The sequence below is a fragment of the Calidris pugnax genome, unplaced genomic scaffold (assembly GCF_001431845.1).
Source record: "Calidris pugnax isolate Ruff unplaced genomic scaffold, ASM143184v1 scaffold103, whole genome shotgun sequence".
Taxonomy (NCBI): Eukaryota; Metazoa; Chordata; class Aves; order Charadriiformes; family Scolopacidae; genus Calidris; species Calidris pugnax.
The window spans coordinates 4944733-4972483 of record NW_015090990.1 but is presented as its reverse complement, the minus strand read 5'-3'; the positions used below and the strand labels follow the sequence as shown (position 1 = coordinate 4972483).

Genomic DNA, 27751 nt, shown 5'->3' with positions numbered 1-27751 from the left:
CTCCAGACGGTGACTATTAACATCGCTTCTACGTGTTGATCCTCATGGAGCTAGCAGTGCTGCTTCCCCTACCCCGATACCTCGCTCCTGACCAAAGCCCCGAAGCTTTACCGTAGCGTAATACCTGTGTTCCTATAACGTACAGCTCCGACACGTTACCTGTGCCGCTGTAATTGGTAGGCTAAAGTAGTGCTCCCCCGTAAAGCTTTTACCTCGCCTTTTATTTGGTAGTTAAGTCTGCTATGCTGCTTGCTTGCTCATGGATAAACATGGTGCTGCCTGGTTTTTTTGCCTTCTACTGATTTTTCTTTTTTCCTTTCTCTCTTTCCTTGTCTTCTCCCTCCCACCCCGTCCTCCTCCACACCCCACCCTCCCACACCCTTTTTTTTTTTTTTTTTTTTTTTTTTTTTTTTTTTTTTTGGCTTTTTTTTTTCTTCCATTCTGCTTTGTAAGGTTTTTCAATTAGTTCTTAAAATAGTTTATGTAGTTTAATTTGGGAAATAAATGAGGTTACTTTCACAAAAATGTCTTAATCTGCACTTTTTCTGCAAGATGGACAATATTACAAACCTGAGATCCCTTTTCTCATGAACATAATAGGACATTTCTCAGTTGAATGCCCAGAGGTGCATAGCTTCTAATGAGGGTTTAGAAAAGAATAGCTACAGGGAAAATAGAAAGAGAGAGAAAGAAAGAGAGAGGAAAATATAAAGAAAAAAGGTGTCTTCAATTTTAGCATATAGACTAAATACATGCTAACTCTTAGCTAACTAGCTAAAAAATAAGAAACTAGAACTGTTGTGAGTCAGCTAGTTGGGTTTTTTGGTAAAGATTTATGTTTAAGGTATATTTAACTTTAAAATCATTACATAATGTTTGTAAATAGACACTAAATCTCTGTAGTTCTTTATTTTTCTGTTTAAAAATGTGAGAGAAAATGTGTCCTACCATTGTTTTTCACCTTGAGCTATACATCTGTTATTTGTTGAGTGCTATGCTTTAAATAAGCGTAGTGAAAAGGTGAATGAAAAAAGCCAAAGTGTTTTCACTATGAAATCCAGTTGTTTCCAAAACTATTCTAATTACATGTAATTCCTCTGAATGAATGTAATCCCTACAGTTATGACCTTTCCTAATTAAAAATTCTCTGTCTTGACACAAAGATATCTGAAAAATAAATGAAAATTACTTAGACTAATATGTAAATACTTATCGATACAACTGAAAGCATAGTATAAGAAATTCATTTTCAATGTGCTTTATTATTATTACTTGGGCTAAGTCATTATATTTTTTTCACCCACCTCTTCAACTTCAGAAAATAATCTAATATTTCATCATTGACCCTTCTTAAGTGGTACTGATCTATGTCCAATGACATTGGAAGTTGGTAATTTTTTATTGTCTACTGTCACATATTGGGATGCTCTGTGTTTTATGGTATTACATTCGGGGTTCTTTTTCATTAATAGACATAAAACTCTAGTTAAGTATATCCACATTTTAGTACCTAACAAAAAGCTCTGATTTTTATATGTCCAATATATCATGCAGCTGAGCAAACAATGGACTTTCCATTCATCATTAATCCTGGAAAATATTTTTTATACAATTTCAGTGAAATGAACATGTCATAAATATTAATTTTGTCTCACAAGAATATCTTGTGCAATGTAGAAAAAAAAACTTTAAAAAATACTTCATTTTGAAATTAAGTGAAACATTTCTGTTTCTCTTGTTCTAAAATAGCACTTTTGCTTGAAAAGTTTACTGGTAAAAAAATTAATTTATGAAATTCATCAAGCGTATTATACCTTGCATGCACTGCAACTATATGACAAGTGTCCATAAAAAGAGGCATTTATACTAAAAAGAAAGGATGAAAACCATTGGGCTTGCCTCATTCACATAGTCTGTAACATATATAACACAAAGCAATGAAAAATTCTCAGTTATCCAACAGTCAACTTGCAAAGAGTTTACAGACTTAACAATTAAAATTTTTTAGAGATGTAGCCCCTTGTGCAGCTTGCCCTGCCCTTCCACATCTGACTGCTTAGCATCTATGTGTGGTGCACTCAGGGGCAAGGAACCAGGCACAAGATACTTTACTGCATACACAGAGACAGAAATATTCTCATTAACAAGTCAGAGACATTGCTTTTCAGAAGCAGCACTACTTGCTATATTCTTCTGGAAGAAAAAGACAATGTGTAATAGAGATTTTAGGCTAACTTGAAGGCCTACATGATTCCAGGTAAGACTGATGTTTAAACATTACCAGCTTTGCAAACTGCTAGTAATGAGAACCCATCCAGAAAATAACTCCAGACCCAGCTTTCACACTCTGTGCATGCACCGGAGTACCAGTTTGAGAGAGTGTTCAAGAATGACTGTAGGAACTGGGCCTTCTGATTTCGGTTTATGCTCTAGAGAAACCCCCTCTGACAAAATTGAATGCAGTTTAAGGTGAACTGAGACAGAAAGAATAAAGCCTATCTTGCAACTTCTGCATCAGCTGTAGTTTCCTAAAAATTATTCTACATGCAACCTGAAGCCTAAATAAGTCTATACCCTTCCATGTACAACATTTTTTGCTCTATGCTCTTATTTTAGTTTCTACTTTATAGACACATAGCATCACTGCTTGTTTGCGTTTAATTTCATTTTCCTTGCCTTGCCAAATAGTTAATTGCTCTATATCTTCTATACATGTTTATATATGCTTAAACAACAAAACACTAGGAAATTGTCCTCCCATATAAAATGTGTTCAGCATTACAATTAATCACTATAGCTCTATTAGTGTAGGTGTAGATAATATAATTAGGGGGTTAGAAGTAATTGTGTCAATGCAGTAGCATAAGAAATGCTGGAGCGAGTAGTTTATCTAGCTATTGAATTATATTATAAATGGGATTAAAGGGAAAGAAAATGAGATATTTATATAGGCCAGTCCAATAATAAACTTGTCCACAGCCTCCAGAGGGTAATTTTTTTTCTTAGTTTGCTAGTTTAAAAATTCTTCCCTCACCTCTAAAGACTCTAAGTTAACACCTTACAAAACCTACATCAGTCCTATACATCAAAACTTAGTATCAGCAACCATTTCAGTGACAAAATGAATATCTATTTGTTATGGAGGGTGGAGTGAAATGTCAAAGGGAACAGGTCCCATTTAATCACTGTAAGCTCCCTAACAAATATCAGCCAAATATACTCTTCTTGTCTCTACCCATCCCCCTTAAAAATAGCTACTCAATTGAAAAGGGATATAATACATTTCAACCTGACATCTATTTTTAGTTGTTCTCTGCAATGAATCTTTTAAAAGAGATAGTCATACAGATACACCTGCAGCATGTTTAATGGGAAGCTCGTAATTCCCCATTCTTGCCACACAAGGTAGTTCATTTTCAGTCAGATGGAATTGGAAAATGCTGACATAAAGACACAGCTCAGAAGATACAGGTAAAAGATAAAGAGAATTGTACAACCCATTACTCAGAGTTCTGTGTGGAAATATACTAGGCACATTTTAATCGTGTGGGGCTGTTATCTACTCATACAATTGTGAAAATGGGATCAAGAGTTTCTTTGTGTTGCCCCTAGTTTCTTCTTTCATTCTTGATGCAGCTTTGGATAAAACACTTTTCTTTTTATGCCTCAGTCCTACCACCTTTAGAAGAAAGTAAAATAATACCTGTACACTTTGAAGGGCAGCAACAGGCCACATTTGCAATACAGCCTGGGATTCCTGGAATAGATGCTCTTTATGGCTACAAATATTATCATCTTTAGTCTTAGCATCAAGTTTCCTCCTATTCCTTGTGTGTGCAGCTACATAACAAATGGGGGGTGGGGAGGAAAGGAACATCCAAGGGTAATTATTTCATTTACAGCCAAAGTTTTGACAAAATTTAAATAGAGTCTTTACAGATCAGATGTCTCCAAAGATCTGAATAAATGGCATCAAGCTCAAAGATACAAAGAGCTGCAGGTAAAACCAGACAAAAACATTTGTCTGGTATTTCTTCCATGGGGTTGTTACTGAATTGCGCAAGTATTTCAGTTCTATCTGTCTCCAGTGATATGGTTCTACATAACTAAGAGCTGGGCAATTTTCTCAAGGCAAATTCAGTCACTCTTCAACTTGATTTTATTATATAAATAGGCAGACTAATTTGTGAAAATCTGCTAGTAAGTAGTTTTAATTCACACAAAAATGGGCTTGCAAAAGCCATGTGAAATTCTGCAGGATCATCACGTGACTATTTTCAACACAACACTACAGGAATAGAATTCTTAGTATAATTTGAGAGAGAAAGCGAACCTTTCCAGCAAGTCCACTGAAAACAAGACTCCTTGTGACATGCTGTATTTTTGCTGACTTGTGCTTGAATAGAAACTCAAAGGAAGATATTTTCAGCCCTTGATTGGTCCTGGTGAGTCCCCACATCACAATACACATCATCTCTCAGTATTTGACAAACTGCCTTTCATTTGCATATACAATACACATCCCCAGTGCAACCGTCCCTAACTGCCAAAAAAAGCTCAACTAAGTACCCTGTTTGCTTAGAGTAGACCTCAGACAGACTGCAGGTAAGTAGGCTTCTGAAATTTAAGCCTAAAAGAAAAGGACTTTATTCAGTGATAAGTCACAGAAATCACAGAAGGCATGGCAAATATTCACTGGATACTGTTTTTCTTCCAGTTTCCTTTTCTTTGTTTATAACCATTCAAGGATACAAGGTGCTTTGCTTTAGTGGTCTCATTAGTAAATTACAACGTCACTTTCACGTGTCATTCTTCTGCATCATTCACAGTTTGATGAGAGCACTTGCTTACTAAAGCAAGGTTTAATCTGTTTGTTACCAGAATCTTGACAACATATAGAAAAAACATTTTGGCTTGCTTCCATTTAATTTTTAAACTTTGGCTGAAAGAAGATCTGGAACATTAGGGAATAAGGTGACAATTCCAGATGATCGCACGTGAAGCTGCTTCAAGTTAGGGTATTCTTATCACTAGGGCATTTCAAGAATGCAAAAGTCCCATCAGCAGTGTGCAAGATAAAGCCTTATTTCACAAGATTTTGTATCCCGCTTCAAACTGCCTTCCATCTAACTCATCTACCACACAGTCTGTGTGACCCTACCACGCTGATCCATAAAAGAAACATGTCCACATCCTCTATCTGCCAGCATTTGGATACAAAATAGATTATAAACAGCAGTCTGGGCCAGAGAACGTGACTTGAGTTGTCAGCATTTCATATGCTCCTAATAGGCTTGTTATTATTTATATTTGCCATGCTGGGCATGGTGGATGGAACTCACAGCCTCAGCCCTCCTGAATGCCCACACAAAGCTGGACAGTCTTTCCTTTTTCACTATCAGAGCACACATTTCATTTTAGTAAATTCCCTTTACTTTGTGCCTGGACAAGTATTGCCCTGGACCTGAATAAACAGAGTAATCAACTTTATGAGACCTGCCCCAGTCTACAAGAAGTAGAGAGAAATGCTTCATTTGTCTGTTAAGGAGGAAGAGAGTATCAGTTTGGGGGAGTTAAGGAGTTAGTAGAAAGCCCTGGCTTGGCTTCTCATATTAAAGACAAAGACTCCATGAAGGATGGGCAAAATCAAGAGAAGGTGTTCGGACTTCCACACTAATTCTCCCTCAGATTATCTCTTCTTTCACCAAAGAAGTTCTTATTAACATTGAGCAATCCCTGTGAGCCATGCTATGATGAAAGGACAAATAAGGCCGTAAATACGAACAAAAGATAACAAAATGCCATTGGTTATGTTTTATTACACAATGTTCCTTGCTCTTTGTATTTATGCAAGTCAACTCTTTCTTAGCAGAGGAATACTAAGTTTCTAATTAGTATAAGAGTGATCAGACTCTACTAATATCAGAGTAACTAGTGAAAAATGAACCTATGAAAACAATACATATTCCACCTCATTACTACCAAAATGGGAACTACACAAACTTTTCAGTGCTCCTTTTCAGTAAAATGCTGATAGAATTAGGACTAGGCTTAGTATACAATTTAATATGATATATATTTAGTTGCATTTCTGCTATAATTGATAGCTTAAGATTTTAAATTAAAACTTAAGGATAAACTCTATGTTTGTAACTAATACATTCCAAGTTTCTGTATCTGAGAGAAAGCTTTTGAGCACTTACTTTGATCACAAAATGTGAATCACACCAGGGTAAGTGGAGGATAGATTTTTCCAAAATAAACATGCTCATCATTTAATAAAAGTACAAATAATACCCAGCTTCCTTCTCTTGTCCCTATTTTATCATAAAGTTGTCACATTGCAGAATTGTCTCATTCAGATCTGTCTTCAAACAGAGAGCAGGACTGCCTCGCTCTGGAAAAACAGACAGTAACTCTGCCTCTAATTTTTAACCGTCTTTGGTCTTGTTCTATTGAGCAAGCTGTTGTTTGCTTTTCCATTTCTCTGTTTTGATTTATTCCTTCTCACCTTCAATTTTAAATAAGCATATATGGCTATGAACTGTACAAATACCTAGACTGGACTGCTTGTAGGTTGCAGCAGTGAAAAATTATCACAATTCTAGAAAACACTTGTATGAGGTAAACCTGTCCAGAAATTTATATATGCACAAAGAGACTATACTCAACATCTTTCTTTCTATAGCCTTAGTCAGTTGTCCCCAGCTGCTCTAGTAAGAAAAAATATCTGAGAAGTCATAAATGCTTTGGCACAGGGCGCCAACAAAGATTGGTGCCAAACTGGAACCAGTCTCAGCCCCAGTGAAGTCCTCAAATTTGTACTGAGGTGGGGGAGTCTGAATTTTTTAATGGTGAATCATAGAATCATTCAGGTTGGAAGAGACCCTTGGGATCATAGAGTCCAACCATCTACCCTACTCTACAAAGTCCTCCCCTACACCATATCCCTCAGTACCCCATCTAAACGTCCCTTAAACAAATCCAGGGATGGTGACTCAACCACCTCCCTGGGCAGCCTATTCCAATGCCCGACCACTCTTTCTGTGAAAAATTCCTTCCTAATGTTCAGTCTAAAGCAGGGAAATGCAGGTAGCAACTGTCAGAGTCATTCAGGACAACAGGGCTGCAAAGCCATCCTGTAGAACCACAATGGAATTTCAAGGGTCTCTGTTGTGTGGAAAATGGACTTCTGCAGAATTAGGACAATAACCTAAATACCACAGTGTCTCATTCTTTGGGCTTGGCATATGTAATGTTCTGTGAAAATTTTGTTCCCATTTTCATATGAGAATGGAGGCTCTTGTAATTTGGAATGCCTTCACTATTAATTGTATTCTCCTCTCCCAATTGGTCATAAAGGGAGCTATTACAATTCAAATAAATGAATGCAGTTGTATCTAGAAGATGCAGCCTGATAAAAATCTGTCCTAAAAATCTTCTGTAGAAAATCACTGGAAAGGTAAATAGATTTTATGAACCAGATTAATTGGTTTGATGTGCCTGCTTTGTACTGCTTTCATGAAGCAAGTCAACATTAAACACTGTGCAACCAGATATTTTAAAAGGCTTTCCTTCACCAGAATTGCTCAAATGGTGCAATATATCCTTACATAACCCTAATATATCCTAAATCTTTATTTCCTAAATATTTATTGTCACCTATGTATATGTTTTGGCAGTTAATTGTTTCACATCAGCCAGTTTGGTTTTGTGAAATCGTACTGTTGAATACATAACTGCATCATATTCACACAGCATATAGGGGTGGAGAATCTTTTCTTCACATAAGGATATTTTGCCACTAATTTATTTAGATGAAAGAGTGGTCTTTAAAATGCCGTAGACAAAATAAAACAAACCCTTTTACCCATGGAATTCTAGCTGACAAAGACGAAAAGCCAGATATTTTCTTATCACTTCCAATGATTATAATGAGAGAGCACAACAGGTACATTTCATGATTACTCCTCAACAGTAATCTTTAGAAAACGCAGATATATTGCTGGATATTGACTCTATTAATTATAAGGGTATAATTTTCATAATTATTCTGATTATATCATCCACTTGCCCTGTGCCATTAGATGAGAAATGCAAATTCCAGAAACTTCATTACAGTTTTTATTGCTCATCAGAAGCATTTCTTACTCTCAAAGTATTCAGTATAGAGACCAAAGAGGGAAAACATGCTGAGTGCAATGAAGAGCAGTGGAATGCCAGAGTGCTTATACTGAATAAGGTTGTTTATAAACAAGCTACTTCTTAAGATTTCTTTATTGCCATCAACTCAAACAAATCAAAGCTTATCTTTTGAATTTGCTAGTATTCTTTCTTTGTACCCAACTGTTATTTTTCAGTCACACTATGGTCTTCCTTGTTATTTGATATTTTGTATTTCCTTATTGCCGTTTCCTTAGAGATAGATACCGATAAGTATATAGCAGATAACAATTTCTGTACAAAAGGCAAACACTAACAGTGACTGTGACAGGCATTGTATTTTGGTTAAGTTGCAGAATTCCAGTTCCAGTCATTCACACAATGTAAATATTCTATGCCTCTTAAAAAGCCCAGGTGTTTTGGAAAAACTTCAGACTAATGAACTACACTGGACTCATTAGCCTGCTGCTGCATTTGGTCTTCAATGGAACTATGCTGAATTATACCAGATACAAATCTTTCCCATTCTTTGTTCCCAAAATTTTTCTAGATACAGCTTAAATTTTTAACCCTGTGCTCTTTTGCCACATTCTTAAACTGTGGACTGTTAAACAACTTCTGCATCTCCCCAGAGATGCAAATCCCTAGCTGCAGTACAAATGAGGTTTGTAAACGTTTGAGGGCGGAATGTTCTACATAAATGGGAGATAGTGTCATTACTTAGCACTGTGGGAAGCATTTCAAAAGCTGAAACACCCCTGCCTTCAAAAGCAGGAAAGTTTTTAAAGAAGTCTGAGGCTCCTTGTCATCTTTGTTTGCAAAAATGATAAGCATGTGTTTCACTGGAGTTCAGCGTTCTTCAAAGCCGTGTACTCCTCAGCTTAGCCCCACTTCCAGGCCTTTGTGTTAAAGGTGTCCAACTGGGGGATATCCACCCAACCTATAAATCTGCACGTCAAAACATAGACTATATCATGAAATGGTATTTCCTTCCACGTGAATCAATAAATATAATTTTGACTGTTTAAACCCGATATCTATTTTTGTAGTTAGCTAAAAACACAAAGATTATTTCTAAATTCTCTTCAGACCCTCTGTTTAACCAGTCTATGTTGCAATGCTTGGCCTGCAGCACTTCTATTTTTAGCTCTAATGGAACAGTCTTAAATTGCTTATTTTCTGTTTACTAAAGTCATTGAGCTTGTAACCATGGCAACTGTGGCAAGTGCCACAGCTTAACTGTTTTATTAAATGGATTGAAGATACAGCTGCAAAACTTGAAAGGCCAGCATGTCAACTTTATACATAGCTCAAACTGCCATATATATCGCATTATAGCAAGTACTACATTAAATATAAGGAACCAGAAATTGATCTTGGTTATAATGATATAAATCTTTACCACCTCTTTGCTCAATGGCAAAAATAAATTAAAAAAAAAAAAATAAAAATTATTCTTGTGTAACACAAATCAGGACTATTTTTTGTCAAATTGCACAGCCTGTCAGGTTTCAGTGATTACTGCATTTAAATGCCTAAATTGCAGATGATGTACATTAAACCAGTCCCTAGTTATCATGGAAAGACACCATCTCACAGTTGTGTTTGCATGAGGCTTTTAGCACATTATTGTATTGCTTATAGCAATCGCATTATTTTTGGAACTGCTATGTTCTGTTAGGTTAATAGAAGGAATTAACTCAAAACTAATGAAATTTGACAAACCTTGTCAAAGGAAACTTCTTAGGAGTTATACTGGAAGAATTAACACAAAAAGTTCTTTATATCTGTAATTAGGCATTTGCACAAGAATACCCTGAGCACCATAGGTATTGAGAAATTACACCTTCTGTTCATTTCAGTTTAAACTGGGTATACTCCATATATATGAAAAGTAGGGTACTTTTAAATTTATACTTCAAATTATATGTAACAGTTAGGGCAAATTCTTCTGAAGATTACTGAAAATTATTACCACCAATTAGAAGTTTTTTCTGACAGATTATAAAACCCCATAGGATCCAACAACAAATACAATTTTTAACACAAACCTAAACAACATTATACAGCCCCCAAAAGACTGAGAGCTAAAATAAAAACAGTGATATATTTACGCCCATAAATATTTAATGCATGATTCATCCTGTTGTAATAGAACCAAAAGCTTGAAGAATGTTTGACATTTAGAAGAATGGAGTTCTGCTCTCTTCACTAGTGATGTGGTTGGAACAGTGTTCACATTGCTACTTTTGGTGCTAAACGTCTCCATATGACAAGTCTCTCTATATAGGCATTTCCAGTGCATAAAAAAAACAAAAAGAAAATTTGACATCTTAAAGGAGAGACCTTTTGGAAGCTGTCATAACCTAATAAATTATCAAAAGATGTGTTTCTTTCTACGAAAATATTCCTGTTTACATTTTAAAATAGTGTGTTTGATGTTCAATCATTAAATTCAAAAAAATATTCTTCACTATCTATTGGTGTAAAGGAATTACTGGAGTGAAAAAATAATGAAATTTCCTTTCATTTATGTATTTCTTCCTTTTTTTTTCCTCTGTCTGCAGGATCTACCTTCATTTGCAACACCCACATAATTCCAGTGAAAAATCAAGAGGGAGTAGCAATGATGTTTATTATTAACTTTGAGTATGTAACAGATGAAGAGAATGTGGCATCTCCTGAGAAGTGCAAGCCAATATTGCCATCCAAACTTGTAAACCGTAAGTTACTTGTTAAAAGTTCTCTCCTTACTTCTACTCTTAGCTGGGAGAGTCATTAACCTGGGCAATAATGCTACCAAAGAAATGATGCAATCCTCAGTAGCTGACTCATTTTAGATATAATTCAAAACAATAAGAAGTAAAATGCAGAAAACCTGTTATAATGTTGGCAAGATAATCTATCAAATCTTTGGTGGTGCTAACAGTATGGATCTTGTGAGTACTGCTAGGACATATAGATTCATTAAAAGTAAAGCATTTCACAGAAATGCATTACCCTTGACAAAAATTGATTATGAATGGAAAATTGCAAAATAAAAAAGTACTATGATACAGCCCAAATATTTCATCTTAGCATATTCAAAACTGAATATTTCTATTTTCCTTTCCAAACAAAAAATTGTTGGTGGAAGGTTTGAATAAATTAAACTAGAAAATATGAAATGTGGAAAAAAAATTAAAACATAATTTAACATCTTAATTTTTTGAACGGAAGTATTTGATTTGGTTTGAAGGATGTGGGGTTTTTGGATATATAGGAAATGCTTTTGTTTTCATTCTACTCTGGAACGTAAGTATTGTCAAAATGAGAAAACTCTAAGCAAAACAAAAGTCCACTTCTCATACAGCAAGACTGTGTAGCTTTCTGTCCCACTATCTGCTGAATGTGTGTTCTTTTATTGACCTTCACTCTGCAGCAACAGCACATGATCTTTCTGCTTTGCATCTGCACTCACGTAAGCTCCTCTTACTAGAAGATTTCCCAGAACACATCCCCATTTGTACAAGCACTTAGTAAAGCACAGCATGCTCTAACAGTGAGCATTAACACTTTCCCCTGGCTGGCAGAGCAACACTTGGAAAATACCTTTTCACAGTGTAATAATCTTTAATGTTAGTATGATAAAGGGACCTGAAACCTAAGCTTTCTGATTGTTAAATCAACACTTCAGCTTTCTCTAGATAGGAGAACAAAGACCAGTACAATCCTGGGCTGCATCAAAAGAAGTGTGGCCTGCAGGTCGAGGGAGGTAATTCTGCCCCTCTACTCTGCTCTGGTGACACCCCACCTGGAGTACAGTGTCCAGCTCTGGAGTCCTCAACACAGAAAGGACATAGACCTGTTGGAACGGGTCCAGTGGAGGTCCATGAAGATGATCAGAGGCTGGAGCACCTCTCCTATGAAGACAGACTGAGAGAGTTGGGGCTGTTCAGCCTGGAGAAGAGAAGGCTCCAGGGAGACCTTATAGTAGCCTTCTGATACCTGAAGGGGGCCTACAGGAAAGATGGGGAGGGACTCTTTATCAGAGAGGATGAAGGGTAATGGTTTTAAACTGAAAGAGGGGAGATTTAGACGTAGGAAGAATTATTTTACTGTGAGGGTGGTGAGACACTGGAACACGTTGCCCAGAGAAGCTGTGGATGCCTCATCCCTGGAAGGGTTGAAGACGAGGCTGGATGGGGCTTTGAGGAACCTGGTCTGGTTGAAGGTGTCCCTGCCCATGGCAGGGGGCTTGGAACCCAATGATCTTTAAGATCCGTTCCTACTCTAACCATCCTATGATTCTGTGATTCACTGAGAAAAGCAAGGGGAGAACTTTCCCAATGTAAGACCTTTGCCCTACATAAGTGATGACACTGTATTATTTTTGTGCTAGTTATGTTGAGAAGATTGAAATGAGGAGGCCTGTAGCTGTGCATATAGCAGTATTTACCAGATTCCTTCTGATGAAAGCAGTCTTTGCCATTCTTCATAATCCAGAGTTTCTGCACTGTATCTTCTGGACAAAATGCATAGGATCTCACACAAAGCTCTGTGACTACTGAAAAATGCATAAACAAAAAGTCTCCCCATCATACTGCCAAATCATTCACATTTTGAAAAGACTGAAATTTATTTATATAACTAATTGGGATACTAAACATTACTATTTTCATTAAGCATGGAGAAAGAGCTCTGACTGAATCACTCTGGATAGGCCAAATTCTTTCCACTTACAACCGTATAATCCTACAGTGGTAGTAGATATAAATCTGTGGAAAAGAAAATACCCATTACTGGAAGTTAGAAGTCTGCAAATAATTATTTTTCACCAAATATCACATGTTTTTAACAGAGCTTTTGTAAATATTCTTCACAATACATATTCAAAATCTTGTGCTTTTATAGTTCCTTTTCTTATTTTGTTTTGCGGGTTGGTTTTTTTTTTAAATTACCAATACAGCAGTATTTTTCATTTTTCTTGACATACCAAGAAAACACTTTTCTTTTTCTGGTAACGCTATCACAAAAATTCCTTTAAGGGGTATCAGAAAAAATAATAAAATTGCATCAGAACAAAATTATAAAAAATACTTCAAGTAAACCCCACTTATATTCTGTTTCTGTTTCAGGATGCCATGATTTTGTGAATTTTGAACACTTTACTTCCTGGTTTTAGGAAACAATTTTATAACATACATAAAATTGTTCAGCTGGTCCATGCTTAATGGGGTTCATTGACAAAATAGAAGGTAAAATACCAACTGGGGGAAAGGGGATGAAGGAGCTTCATGTCCTGAAAAAGTGCTGTTTGTTCTGCTATCTGCAATACATCACTGTACATTTTCAAGTGTTGTCACTTGCCGTATTTTAAAGTGAAAAGCCGCTAAAGAGGGCATCCACAAAAAAAGCACTCAGTCAGAACACCCTTTTCGTGTTTTACAGTATTTACGCCTGACATACTCAGGGGATTTCCTTGTTGAGAGTTATTGAAAAATGAATAGGCGTTGCTCCAAGCACAGGACATAATAGGGAAAGATCAAGGTGCAAAAGGAGCCAAAGAAAGGTGACTTGAACCAGTTTCCTCCTAGTGGGTACAGCCAGATGCCAGAAAGTGGTAAAAACTAGAGCAGACACATGGCTGCTCTTACTGCTACCCAGTTGCTTGTGGTTTCAGAGCAGACTGTTACGTGGGCAGGATGGGAAGAATGGTGATACAAAATTTGCTACAAAGCCAAAAATTCCTCTTGGCAGAGAGAATTCTCAAGAAAGAGGCCAACCTGTACAAAGCATCCAGAAATAACTGTAAGATATTGTGTACAGTCCAATGGTGGGTTTGAATTAAAACAAACAAAACCCTTGAAATTTAGAAAAGGCAGAGAGAGACCAATAAACAAAAAGAGAAGTCACAAAAAAAGGTGGATTGTTTATCAGTAAAATCATCTTTTTAAAGTCATGTTCCACCATGAGAAGGGAAAGCTTCTCTGGAGGAAGTTAGTTTTTCATCATCTTACTTTATTTAGAACATACATCAACAGGTGAAGCAGGTAATCTATTTTCATTGGATCTCACACAAAATGGACAGTAATGGATGAAAAAAAAAGGTGAAGAAACAAATTCCCTTCAAATCCAGCAACCAATTTAGACAATAAAAATAGAGAGAGAACGAGCCATGAAACAAGTGCAATACATCTCTGACAATCAACCAAGATAAGCAACAGCTAATGACAAAAGACAAAAGATTTCAGATTACATTAACATCTAGTACCCAGAAGTACACAGATCATGAGAGATTTCTTTCCAAAGCTCCTTAGATTGAGTTTTCTCATATTACAATGTCTTTTCAACATGAGAGCAAATAAAAATGAGTCAGGTTGCAGGAGAGAATGAAAAGTGAATAGGAAGCAAAAAGATTACAGTTATTTTTCTGACCCTAGAAAATAAGATAACTCTTCAATACTATCATTTTTCCTCTAATTGATTTATTAAGAGTTGACATCAAATTATCAAGGGTAACTTTGAAAAAACTGTCGTTTTTCTAAAAGCATCCCTTCTGCTAGCTGCAGCTAACAGTTTTGAGCAAGACCGCTTACCACAACGCTCCTCATAAGCATTGAAATCAAATACCATGTAAGAAAAACCCGTGTTGTCCACACGGGTGCCTTCTGTTTTCAAAGGCTCTAACAGAAAAGAGGGATTCCAATCTGTTAAAAGGCTGAGGGCCCTCTGAACAAATTAAAGACCTACAGCAGGCAACTGACATTTGCTAGGTTGAGCTCAGAGAGTACATTCAGTTCGGGACAGGCAGAAAATTAAAAATTTGCCAGCTGAATACTGACAGATATTTGAAACAGTTAAGAAGCTGTTTGGGACAGGGATCCTGTCTCTTGTTATATGTTATGATGGCTAACACTGCTAGGTTCCAATTCAGCATTGGGCTTGGCAGATTATGATAATAATAGATTATTTTTAGAAAAAAAAAAGAAAAAAAAAGGAGGGTATGTTGCCAGGAGTTTGATGACCACGTTTCAGTAAAAATAGCATTCTTTCTAGTCTGGTGCTCAAAAGCTCCTAACTCATATGCAGCAAAAAGCTGAATAGGCAGTAATGTGAAAAGTGAAGATACTGGCTTCACAATACGGTGTAAAAATCCTCTCAGCTAATCCTTTTGTTCCCTTTATTCTTCCTCACAAGAATTTATCATCAGTTCTCTATGGAAGTCCAGCCAGTGTATAATCAAATAGAAATTTTTTGGAAAATCCTAGCATGCAGCATTTCTGTAAAAAACTACTAAATCACAGCCAACTGATTTTACACTCTTTTCTGTTTCACTGCTTTTGTATTTTGCCACTATTCTATTTTTCAATGTATGCCATTTCACTGGTAAAACAAAATCTTTGTTCATATATAACTCTTTCCTTTTGGAGAAAAATAAAAAATATCCCTAAACATTTGTCTTATCTTTTGTTTAAATTTCTAACCAAATTTATTTAATACTATATCTGTCCCATCTTTATATTCAGATAGGCGAACAAATTTCTTCTTACGCCATGACTGGGTAACATCCTCTTTCCGGGTAAGGATGTATTTATACAAAGAGCAGCTAGTGAGACAGAAACTGATTTCTGCTATAGAAGTCCATTCATCATCCAATTACACTTTCTAAATTCTGTCTCATTTCCAGATATGAGAATTCTATTCATTTTTACTTCAAGTGTTTTCTAATAAGTTCATTTCCTTTTTGTGTTGCCTTTTCTTAGATCATGTAAATGTTTTATAATTCCAGAAATTAACTTTTATACTCAAGATAAAAACACTTAGTAACTTTACCCCACCTCACTTTATCTGTGAGACAGATTGAAGAGAGATTATGCTTGAAGACAAAACTATCTGTTTTTTAAGTGAAAGGATATTTGTTCAGAATATTAAAGTGTTAAGATCAAAAGTTTTGAGCTCCATAAGCCCTAAAAATGGATTTTACTTGTACTGTACCAGTTCTTTTGGATTGTTCCAGGTCACAACCCTTAAGACACTAACATTTGCTTGATTATCACAATGACAATAAAAAATTATTCCCAAAAGCACTGTACATAAATTTTCACAAATCTATTTAATTGCCAATGTTGTATAAAATTTTCAACTCCAAATCAAATAATGCATAAATAATGGATATTTAGCAAGGTACTTTTAGAAAAAGAGAAATCTTTCCTGTTAGGTTCACTGTAAAAGAAAAAAAGCATTTTCTGTAGATTTTGTACAATGAGCTAAATTAATAAGAGATGTGATTTTATACCAATTTAGCAAAAAAAAAACCCCGTCAACACTATTCACTTTTCATTTAAATTTGTCTACTAGTAAAAGTTGCTAACCAAAGTAAGATAAGAATTCCTATACAGTGGGTTGTACAGTCTTCATGAAACTCTTTATTATAAAGTGTTAAGCTACTATAACTTCTGTATATAAATACGGCTATCAAATCATCAGTTGAGGAAAGGGAATGTAAGTGTCCAATTTTGTTCCCAAATCTGTCAAACCTTTCAAACATTTATGCTACAGAAACATTTCAGAAATTTATAGGACTAGTGGCATAAAGTAATATTTGCTCCTGGCACCTGATTCTATTATTTAAAGTTGTCAAACTGTAAAGCATCTGTAAAGTTAATAACTGCAAAATATCAAAATCAATCATGACACAGACTGAACACAGAGAAAATCAGCAGCCATTTCACACCGACAGAAAGTCATAGATTTGTGGATACTGACTTCAATATGAAGAATGTTGCTATGATTTTTCTACTCAAAGCAGACCATTTGTGGGATTTTAATATACGCACATCCACAAGATGAGAAAAACCTCAGAACTCCTGAGCAGTCTTCAGAGACTTCTGAGCAGTCTTCATTTTCTGCCACACCTAGAGCATGCCGCTTTTTTACTGACCTAGAAGTGCTTTTTCTAACATTTACTCCAGTCCTGTGTAAAGCAAAGCTCCTATTGATATGTATGCTAAAATAGCTGAAGTCAGATAGATAACTATCACAATTTTCATTCATTTGGACTAGATAGAAGTATTAACCTATAAACTAATACTGGTTCCCAAACACAGTGTTCATTATCTCATGGGAGAAAGCCCAGAAAGTTATTTGATTAAATGTATAATTGCATTCTGCCAAAGAGGGATATTTGAGGATTTTCTTATAATTTTATCACTTCAAAATCTATAAGCCTATTAAAGATACCCTGGAATAATTTCTTGGGATCTTCCTCTGAAGGAAATGATAGAATCTGTTATATATCTAATAAATGCATAGTTTTGGATAATAGTTCAATCAATATAAACAGGCTAATAATAATATTTAAACAGGTAAAACCATAACCAAGCAGATTCTTCAAAGTGCTTTCACTTCACCAAGTTTGCTTCTATGCTGGTCCTAGCAATAGTTACATCTCAAGAGTAGAAATCACTTCATTCACTGAAGTTACAAATCAAGCAAGCAGAATTTAAATTCAAATCAAGCCTTTCCTTTAAGTCGAACAGTTAACTCAAAAAATGTTGCTTTCCTCTGTGCAGAGCACTTTGCGAAGTAAGCATAGTAGCTTAGTGAGAGGCAAGCATGTTATTTTTTCTAAACATATCTCTATGACAATGTTGTCATGAAATATTGTATAACGTTTGATGCATGCAAGTTTGCCACATAGAACATGGCACATACAAGCAATAGTAACCCCCTGACTTTGCCCAAAATGTAATGAGAAATTTTTCCAGGGTCTTATTTTTAGCTGCACCACTGGGAGCAAATGCAACATAAGTGAGAGCTGGTCAAGAAAAATTGTGTCCAGGAGGACAAAGGTTTCTATCTAACCAACCAGCAGCATAGTTCTGACAACCCCAGTGTCAATAAGTGTATTTGTCTCCAAGGTAAATTACAGTGAATGTTAGGTGAACTGAGACAGTGCTGAACTCTTAGCAAAGGAATACAGCCAAACAGCAAGCGCCAGTAAAAGACAGAAAAACCTCTGGTACTTTCACCTTCAGTGCTCCACAAATACCTAACTGCCTAATTAATAGAACAAACATTAAGATAAATAAATTCTATTAGTCTTCTTTTAGATACAGAGAAAATGCAAGCGGAGTGGCTGTATTTCTTTTTCCTCAGAAAAAGATCAGAAATGAAGCCTCCCTGGATTCTAGCCACTGTAATTAGCTGTTTGCATTATAGCCTCTGCTAGCTAGGATCACAGAGTTGTTGTGCTGTATTTTGTACAAAAAAAAAAAAAAAAAGACAATACAGCCTCTGCTAGCTAGGATCACAGTTTGTTTTTTGTTTTTTTTTAAAAAAAAAAAAAAAAAAAGGCAATCTCTGCTTAAAGAGATTCCCCAAAAAGGGGGAAGAACACAGCTATCAATATCTTTCAGTGGAGGTGATTTGTGCACACTGGGCAAGAAAATGAACACAAGCTGACAATACTGTGGCTATTCAGGCACCCAGCAAATTTCCCTTTTGCTATTTAAATAAATACACAGTAAGTATGAGAAGTGATTATGAAAAGGATTCTTGGACTGAACTATATACAGTAGGTTTCTCCCAGTCCTGTATTTTCATTCATTTTTAACAGGTCTCCTATGTATTTGGTCTTTTCCGGACATTTAAAACAGGTGGGTTTTGTGAGGTAACTTCAAGGCTAGAATAATGTTTTTGCAAAGGCATCCCACATGATAATACATAGCCTCAGGAAAGTACAACGGCAGTGTGTTTTGCATCATTCTCTGATGGAGGAGAGACATATGTCTCTATTATTCGTAATAAGAACTAGCACAGAGAACTTAACACATTTGTGCACTTGTTAAACCGAATTCGAAATTTTAACCTGATTTTACCCTGATAAAAACTCTCAGGGTATCTCCAGTTTAGACGAAGAGGACTTTACCACACAGCAGAAAAAAATATTTAAACAGATTTAAGAAGCTTTCAGATTAACACTGGTCATAAGGAATAGGTTTTTTACTTAAATAATTCAACATGGTAAGCAAACAACATATATCTATAGATAAAAATAAGAAGATTTACCAGCACCATGTCTTATTTCTCAGGCATAAAATCCTATCATTATTACTTGGCTGCATTAAGGAGCATAGCACCCAGACAAGTTGGGCATTTCAAAGACCTAAAAGAAATTGGCAAAGACACATAGTCTGAAGAATTCTTCCTATGAAGACATGAAATAAGTGAGCCCTATCAGCAATATGAAACTTTTCTAAGGTCATACTTTGAACAAGTGTCAGTGAATAAAGTCTATTCTTCCTAAAAAGATTATGAATTCTTCAACTTTTACTCCAACTAAAACCAGGCATTTCCTAGCAAAGAAATTATCCCTAAGAAAAGTTCCATTTCATGAGAAATAGTACGTTAGTCTGGATACACCTACATTAGTTTTCTGTCTGAAAATTTAGCCAACATTAAATTTTGGTAATTGGAAACATATATTGATCTATGCAACAAATTTAGCAATTATCAAAGTACTTCTCAATGGAAAAGTTCTTAAATGTTCCAAATAAAAAGGCAATGTACTTTTAGAACAATTCTTCTGCAGATTACATATATTGTATATGAATTCAAGCTACCTGAATTTGCTTCTAAAATTTGATATTCTACCTCCTTTTCTTAATAGTCTGTTTATTTTCTGAATCTGTTTCTTTTTAAGCTAAAGCTTTTTGTAAATCTAGTTTAATTGTATTTCAGATGGTAACAACCTTTCGAGTGGCTCTTCTTCAGGTAAATCTATCTTCTAAAATTCTATCTACTAAAGTCCTTTTATTGCTTTGTTCTGGTTCTATTATTTCAAGATCTCATTACATTTTACATAATTCTAGAAGAGTGCAAGTCAAAATATGGCTCTTTCTCCTGCTCTCTGAATGCTTAATTCGGCAAAACTATAGATATAATAGCTAAACTATGAAATTTAGTATAATTATATCACCTATAAAATCCAAACGTAGTGATATTTTTCAGCTTCTTATTATTATCGAAAGTTCTTGCATAAAGAGCATAAAAAAATTTCAATCAATATATGAGACAAAACACACTGTGGAATTTGGTAGCAGTATATAAATTCAGTGCTAAAACATAAATAGAACTTCTTCAGGCTTCCTGTCTCAGACAAAAGCAATTTTTATTCTATGAAATCTGGCAACCAAGGTGATTGAAGGGTCAAAAATTTCTTGATAACTTGATCTAATAGATGGAATGAATTCTTTTTTCCAGCTACTAAAAATCCCACCATACTCTTAGCAAGACAGCAAAATATTGTGCTGGTTGAGGAATTCTTTGCATATAAAATTTATTGTGATATTTGCTATTTTTTTTCATTGCAATAATTTAATTTTTTCTTGTCTTTCACTTTTAATTATGTCTAAGAAATAAAAAAGCTAGAAGTAAAATCCAATTCTTTTTCTTATGGCTTTTTCCAAAACCACTGTCATTCCTATAATCTCAACATAAGATCTAATACAATGACATCTCTATCAACATGTGGGACGAAAAAAAGACAATTAAATGTACAGTTTTGTATTAACATCCAAGGATATAGTCATTCTGTCTGTTGAGGAAGACCCTCAGAACATTATTCAGACTAAATTCACTGGCCAATCACACACAGTATAGCCTTACATCTATCCAGAGACTTCATTCCCTCCCTTTCACGTTTTGACAGGCTGCATCAGAGGCCCGTGTGTAGACAGGAGGATCTGGAAGCACATTACTCTCTTGCCCATTCTCAGTAGTACCTTTTAGGAGAAGTATAGCCTGAAAATGTGCCATCACCAGCACAAAGATAAAACTACTTTGTCACTTAGAAGGAAACATAATGAAGATTGCTGTTGCTAAAACTGATAGAACTCAAGTGTAACCTTAAATTTTAGAGAAAACTAAAAGAAGCGCCAAAATTGAAGTAGAGCATACTGGAGGATAAGAAAAATGTGTGTATGCAGTATCTGAGAATTATAAATTTAAGTTTCTGAAGTTAATAATTGGATATGCCTTCTTTTTCCTGTCTGAAAAAATATGAAGAATATTTAATGAGCAGAGCAAGAAAATGATCCACTTATGTATGCTTCTCTACATTTTGGGCAAAAGAAATGACAAAAACCATAATTGGCTCTTGCTGTAATTCTCTGTCCTAAGGCTTGCTGAGCCCAGACCAATAATAAGGCAGCATCACATGCCTCAGTGTTTGCATAGAGTAAATTCAAGTATTTGCTGCTATTTTAGATGGTCAGAGTTTAGGGATTTTGTTTCTGAAAAGAAATTATTTCCTTCAGTCTGTTGCAGGAGTTGTTAGATGTTATTTCCAAGCATTTGAGCAGCAATTCAATACCTGCCTGTCTTATTTTTGATCCTGAGAATTCCTTGACAGTAGGCATTCGATTATCAGAAAATCTTTCAGCAAAGAGGTGACTTGTGCTCCGTTTGAGAAAGTAATTTTGCTCATTGTTTGGGGAAATTTCAGAACAAAAGTATCGTTGAATTAACCCATGGTCTGGAGGATAATCTGTCATAATCAACCTACCTTACCTGCCCTTGTCAATGAAATCTCTCTCTGTTTAGAACAGGTTGATCTTTATGGATATATATGTTGTATTCTTTGATCCTATATACTGAAAAAGTAACATACGTTCCATATTACAGACCAGTCATCCACTACGATAGAACTATCCAAGACTTGATTTTCTTCAACACCCTACCACATGTAACAGGTTGTACCTGAACATGGGCATCTCAGAGTTTGGTTTAGTTCTCACGCTAGGACAGGTAGTACATTATTCCAGGAAAAAGTTCTGACAGTTTCTACATCTCACTCAGTTTATCTGATATAAACTTTCTGTGCATTTGAGCTCCTTTGATTTGATTTTGGAAAGTCTAAATCTAGACAAGGTAAATCTAGCTGTCAGCTAGGGAGCCTGAGACCAGCTACCCTTTTTTTTTCCCGTTGGTTGACTGACCTGAAAGAAGCTTCAGACACCAGTTTCTGGAAAACTACTTCTCTACTTCAGCATGAAAGTAACAATGCTACTAGAGATGCTACAGAAACTGGCTGAGCAATTCTTTGAGGAGCCACTATGACCTCCCACCTGCTATCTCTTAGGACTACCCTTCTGCAGTGACCAGGACAGGAAACCCAGAATCCCATGTGCATTGACATCAGCTAAACAGACTTTGGGACAGCACATAGCATCTATCAGTAATGCTTAAACCACTAAAGAAATTTTAGTGAAAGTAAAGCGCTCTTAGTTGTAGTTGTAGGAGTTTGAGGAGGACGTTCAATGTAGCAAGGCAATATTCAGGCCAAATACCATTTCCCTTCCTTGTTACAGAAGGCGTCCACCAAATAGGTAGGGGAATTACTTGCTACACAAGTGTATTGGGTTACTAAAAAAATCTGTATTCAAATACATTTTTGCTGGAATGCCCCATTTTCAAAATGAATTTTGTATTTATGTGGCAGGAAATTTTAAGCTGCAATTTCCACCCTTAATAAGGTCATTCTTCTCCTTCCCCTCCCCAGCAGCCCCCTCCCAATTCTATATGATGGTATTGAGTGTTTAAGAATTGCAATTTTCCATTAATTTTAACATTTCCCATTTCAACACTTACAGAAAAGCAAGACTACTTTTTTCTTAGCAAGATAGGGTTTTTTACTACACCTTTTTTCACAAAACTATTAACCAAAATATTTTATTTCCATAAATTCAGAATATCTTCTCCTTTGATCTCCCAAAATATGAGACAGAATTAAAAAAGGCTTTCAGAAGGCAAGAAAAGGCCATTTGAATTTGGGACTTTGGAGATAACTACATCTGCAAACATTTTAGAAATGTCCTTTCTTATCTTCAATATATTTTTTGACTGAGTTCTACTATTCAGAAACTCTAAGGGTTAGCTGAGATGGCACAGAGAAAAAATGCAACCAACAGATTAACTCATTTGCAAATTATTCAGTGAAGCAAGGTTTGAAAGGAGGAGGTGGAATGTAAGCCTGGAACTGTGACTCAGACTCAACTGCTTTCCTCAATTGCTCTTAGCAAGCCACAATTACACAAATCTTTGACTCAGCATTAAGAAGAACTTGACAATCTAGTCTTCAGCGTCAATAAAACATAAGGATTTTAATGCAACATTATCTGTATATTTATAGTAAATAGCTAGTTGCCTCTAAAAAATGTTATCTGATAGATATAAATCTGCTCTGATGTCATACCTACAGAAAGCAGAGATTGCCCACTTTCAAACAGATGATTTTACCCCATAAACAGTATGCCAGGAAAGTTTCCACTGACCCTTGTAGTCCATACTGGGACAGCAGCCCTGAGGTCATGAAATTTGTTTCATGACAAGTTGTGTTATTACTGAGCTGAGCAAGGAAGTGTGATGTAAACTAGACAGGTTCCCAATGGGCCTCCTGGAGAGCTTTAGCTACAGTACTGCAGGAGAGAGCTGAATGTCCAACACATCATATAGCTCATTATGCACACACTGAAGAAGAAGACTACTACTCCTCCTCTAAAGAATATTCAGAGAGATTTTAACTTTGAGACCATTTATTATAGTTTTTAGAAGAACAGCAAAAAGCTATTCATTTTTCTATTTCATGGCCAAGAGTCCTAGCAAGGAGCAAAATTCTGACTGAGTATTCTTTCCAGCTGAACTGCAGTTAGACAGCTAAATCAGTAATGCAGTATAACGTGGTCATATTAACTTGGTGAAGCAGAAAAGACCATCTGCACCACCATGAATATGACTAAAATAGAGTGCCAGCAAAAAGCCTTTAACAGTGTCTAATGCCAGAAAACCTTATGAATGGTATTTTTAAGAATGTAATTGATGAAAAAATAAATATTTTATTTGTTTCAGTTTTGATGCAATAAGCTTTCAAAACTGAATTATAAACTGCTTTGCAACTCAATTCTATGTGCATTGAAAGCAATAAAACAATTTTTAATGTACTTCACTAATTTCAACTGTAAGCAATTTGTTCAAGTATACTTAGTAACTTAGAAGAAATATGCATATTCCCAAGGTACACTCTGCTGAATACCATTGTGCTGATTGAAAATTGGCACCTTTAGCCACTGTTTAAAACATGCATGACTCTGGTTTTATATAATAAAGATAGCTGTCTACTGTACTGTTGTGTGCCTATATGCATCAGGGTAATAGATTTAATGCTAAATATTTGGAATTCAACAAGATTTTCTGAAATTGTTGAGGAGAAAAAAAAAAGGAATATTATTACACAGATTTATATTTTAAAGTAGGGGAAAAAGGCTGCAAGTAAATGCCACGATTTCTAAATACTGAGATGTTATCAGTAGAGTCTCACAGGTTCTCCATTATTTAATACATTTTCAATTACTTGGATAAAGAAGGTGCAAACAGCAAGGCGAGAATGTTTCTGAATGTCACAAAATTATTCAGAGTATGATATGAGATTTACAGACATATCCTATGACACTCAGCAGCCAAGTGATAAAACAGCAAACAAAATTTTTTACAGACATAATAGTAGAGACTAAATTATCTGTTACCAATCAAGAAAGAAATCTCTCAGCTGTTATGAAAATATCTTAAAATAGCACAGGCTAGAAAGATAACTCAAAAAGGCAATCAAATATTAAGAGTTATAAGGAAAGGAACTAAGATCAAAACAAGAAGCCGTTATGTCACTGCATTGATCCCTGAGTCTGGGAGTAGCTCAGGCCACTGTCAAAAATGATTACATTAGAAAAGAAAAGGAACTGAGAAGAGTGAGAACGATCAGAGGTACACAATACAGTTACACTAGCATTCTTTGGCTTGGAAAAGAGGTATACAAAGAGGAATGCAACAGATCTATGAAAAGCTATAAACACTATCGAGACTATAAAAAGGGAGCAATTATTAGCTATTTTTCATATGATAAGAACTAGCACCCTCCCCAGGGCAACAAGTTTATAGCAAGCAAGGGAAGTACTTTTTCACAAAGGTGTGCTAAAATTATGGAACTGTTTCCTATAGAATGTTTTCCAGATCAAAGTACAAGTGTGTTTCAAACATACCGAGACAAATTCATGAAAGAAAGGTACACCAAACATTCAGTTTATGGTTTGAACACAATCTCTGACTCAGAAAGTTTATGAACGGCAGATAGGCAGAAACTTGAGTACATTTACTAGGAGAAATAACACAATGCAGTGCTAACATTTCAGTATGGGATGATAAATTTCAGTGCTAAATATTAACGATTGTTAGCTAGGTACAAACACTAGCAATTAAAACTGACTGAAAAAAATGAAATCTTATCCCAAGCAGAATATCTTATCCAGTAAGAGGGAATAGCAAGACATTTTGAGATGTCCTCCAAGAAATAATTTTGTTATTGATTCACTGTGGAAAACACTCATGTAGCAAAGAGATGAGTGTCAAGAAGCTATTAGATGTCAGACAATTTCTGCAATGACCTCTGATCATTTCAATTATTTCAATTATTTTATTTTGATAGGGTTTTTTTAGCATTGCTTTTTCTAAGCATTTACTGTGTTTTCTGTACATTAGATGTCTCTGTGCCTTCATCTGTGAGTTGTATTACAAAATAACAAAATATTTTCTATCTGGGTTTGGTTTTGTTAGAGGGACAGTTTATAGATTTTATGGTTCTTCCCCTATATTTTCTTTCTTTGTACTATATTTTACACTTCCTCTCAGCTACTGTTATTTCTCACCATTACACAAAGTTGTTAGTTTTCCACACACCCTAAGTACCCTACCCTGCCATTCAATATACCCACACCCATGTAAAGGTACAAAAGATAATTGCATTGTATAGGTGCAACTGAGGCTTGACAGCTGTGTTGCTATATTTCCTTCCCGCATGTTCCTTTACTTTTCATTTTAAACTCATACGAAATAAGTGTTTCATTTAATTGAAAGTGTAAGTATTGGAAAGGATTGTGCCAAAACTGATACACAGGTTATTTTTTCTTTCCTGGAGGATTAGCACCGGTATCTTCCTGTTTAATTGGTAGCCAATAAATCAATAAATCATCAGTACACTTGTAAGCACACAGAGTTCCACTAATAATAGAATACAAAATTACCTATTTCAGAATAAAAGCTACCAAGCAAAGTAGTTTGACATGTTCTAGAAGTCTTTTATAGATGCATAGATTTTTAATTTAGAAATCATCAGAACAGATAACTTTATCTCTTTTAAAAGAGACTGTAGAATCAATGCTGCTATCCCTGTTCTGAGCTCAATAACTTAGGTCTAACTGAAGTATGGAATCCCTTAACACCATGACTATAACAAATACAGCTACATAATACTTCCATTATTCACACATTCCATCTCTAAGCATTGTAATTTCTTAGGAAAACAGCAATTACTTACAGCTACTACTACGCACTCTGACTGCGTGGGAAAAAAAGGCAGATTTTCATGACAAGAAACTAATACATTTTCTTCTTTTGTATGTATTTCTGTACAGGCAGACTCTTTGGGTTCCGGTTACCTGGACTGAGACTTTTAACGTACAGAAAGCAGTCCTTACCACAGGAAGACCCTGATGCAGTGATAGTGGATTCGTCTAAGCACAGTGATGACTCAGTGGCGATGAAGCACTTTAAATCACCGACAAAAGAAAGCTGTAGCCCTTCAGAAGTGGATGATACAAAAGCACTGATTCAACCCAGTAAATGTTCACCTTTGGTTAATATATCAGGACCTCTTGACCATTCATCACCTAAACAGCAATGGGACAGACTTTACCCTGACATGATAGAGACAAGCAATCCACTAACTCATTCCAGATCAAAGGAAAGCATTTGTAGTATACGGAGAGCATCTTCAGTACATGACATAGAAGGCTTTAACGTCCATCCCAAGAACATTTTTAGGGACCGTCACGCGAGTGAAGGTATGGTAGAAAGTCAAACAGTATTCTCTGATGTATTAAAAAAGGAATTATTGTGATTTTTCATAGTAATTATCATCACTTTGTAAGCAGAACTAAATATAATCAGCTGTGTATATACAAAGGAGCACTAAAAATATTAAGGGCCCAAATATGCCAGGTTTATTTACACTAAATACTGCTTTTCATGTCTAAGCAGACCAATGAAATCATGGGGGTGTTCTCAGAGTACCATCCTCCTCTGTATAGGAATACAGCAAATTCGGGCCTAACATTCTTAAAGCTAATATTAGTATTTGAAGTGAAAAAAAATCAGGTGATCAAATTAAAATTGCATGCACAATTTTTTCCCATACTCACATATATTAGGATGTATTTGACTGTATGAAATCCTCTTTCAGAGACTGAACAATTGATCTTTCTTAAATCTGTAATGTGTGCATTGTATATTCACTGATCCAACACTGAGACATGCTTTTTCTTTCACACTGGAGAAAATATCCTCAGCAACTCCATTGAAATGTTTCATGTAATGCTTAGTGAAATGGTGAAATGCTTAGTGTAAAATTCATGTAAGTGTGATTTTCTCTTTGGTTAGTATACTCTTGCAACCAGCAAAATTTACAAAGATGTTTTTTCTGTCTTCTTTTTCTGCTGTC

General features: G+C 35.5%; 1 protein-coding gene across 2 annotated transcripts in view; it reads left to right on the top strand.

The window, feature by feature from the left end:
• KCNH7 (potassium channel, voltage gated eag related subfamily H, member 7) overlaps window positions 1-27751 on the top strand; it is a 241058-nt gene that overhangs the window by 129588 nt on the left and 83719 nt on the right. For both annotated transcript variants that reach the window (XM_014954695.1, XM_014954696.1), the window contains exons 3-5: window positions 10731-10886; window positions 19888-19920; window positions 26667-27095. In XM_014954695.1, the coding sequence (XP_014810181.1) occupies window positions 10731-10886; window positions 19888-19920; window positions 26667-27095 (618 nt within the window). The remainder of the gene's footprint in view (window positions 1-10730; window positions 10887-19887; window positions 19921-26666; window positions 27096-27751) is intronic.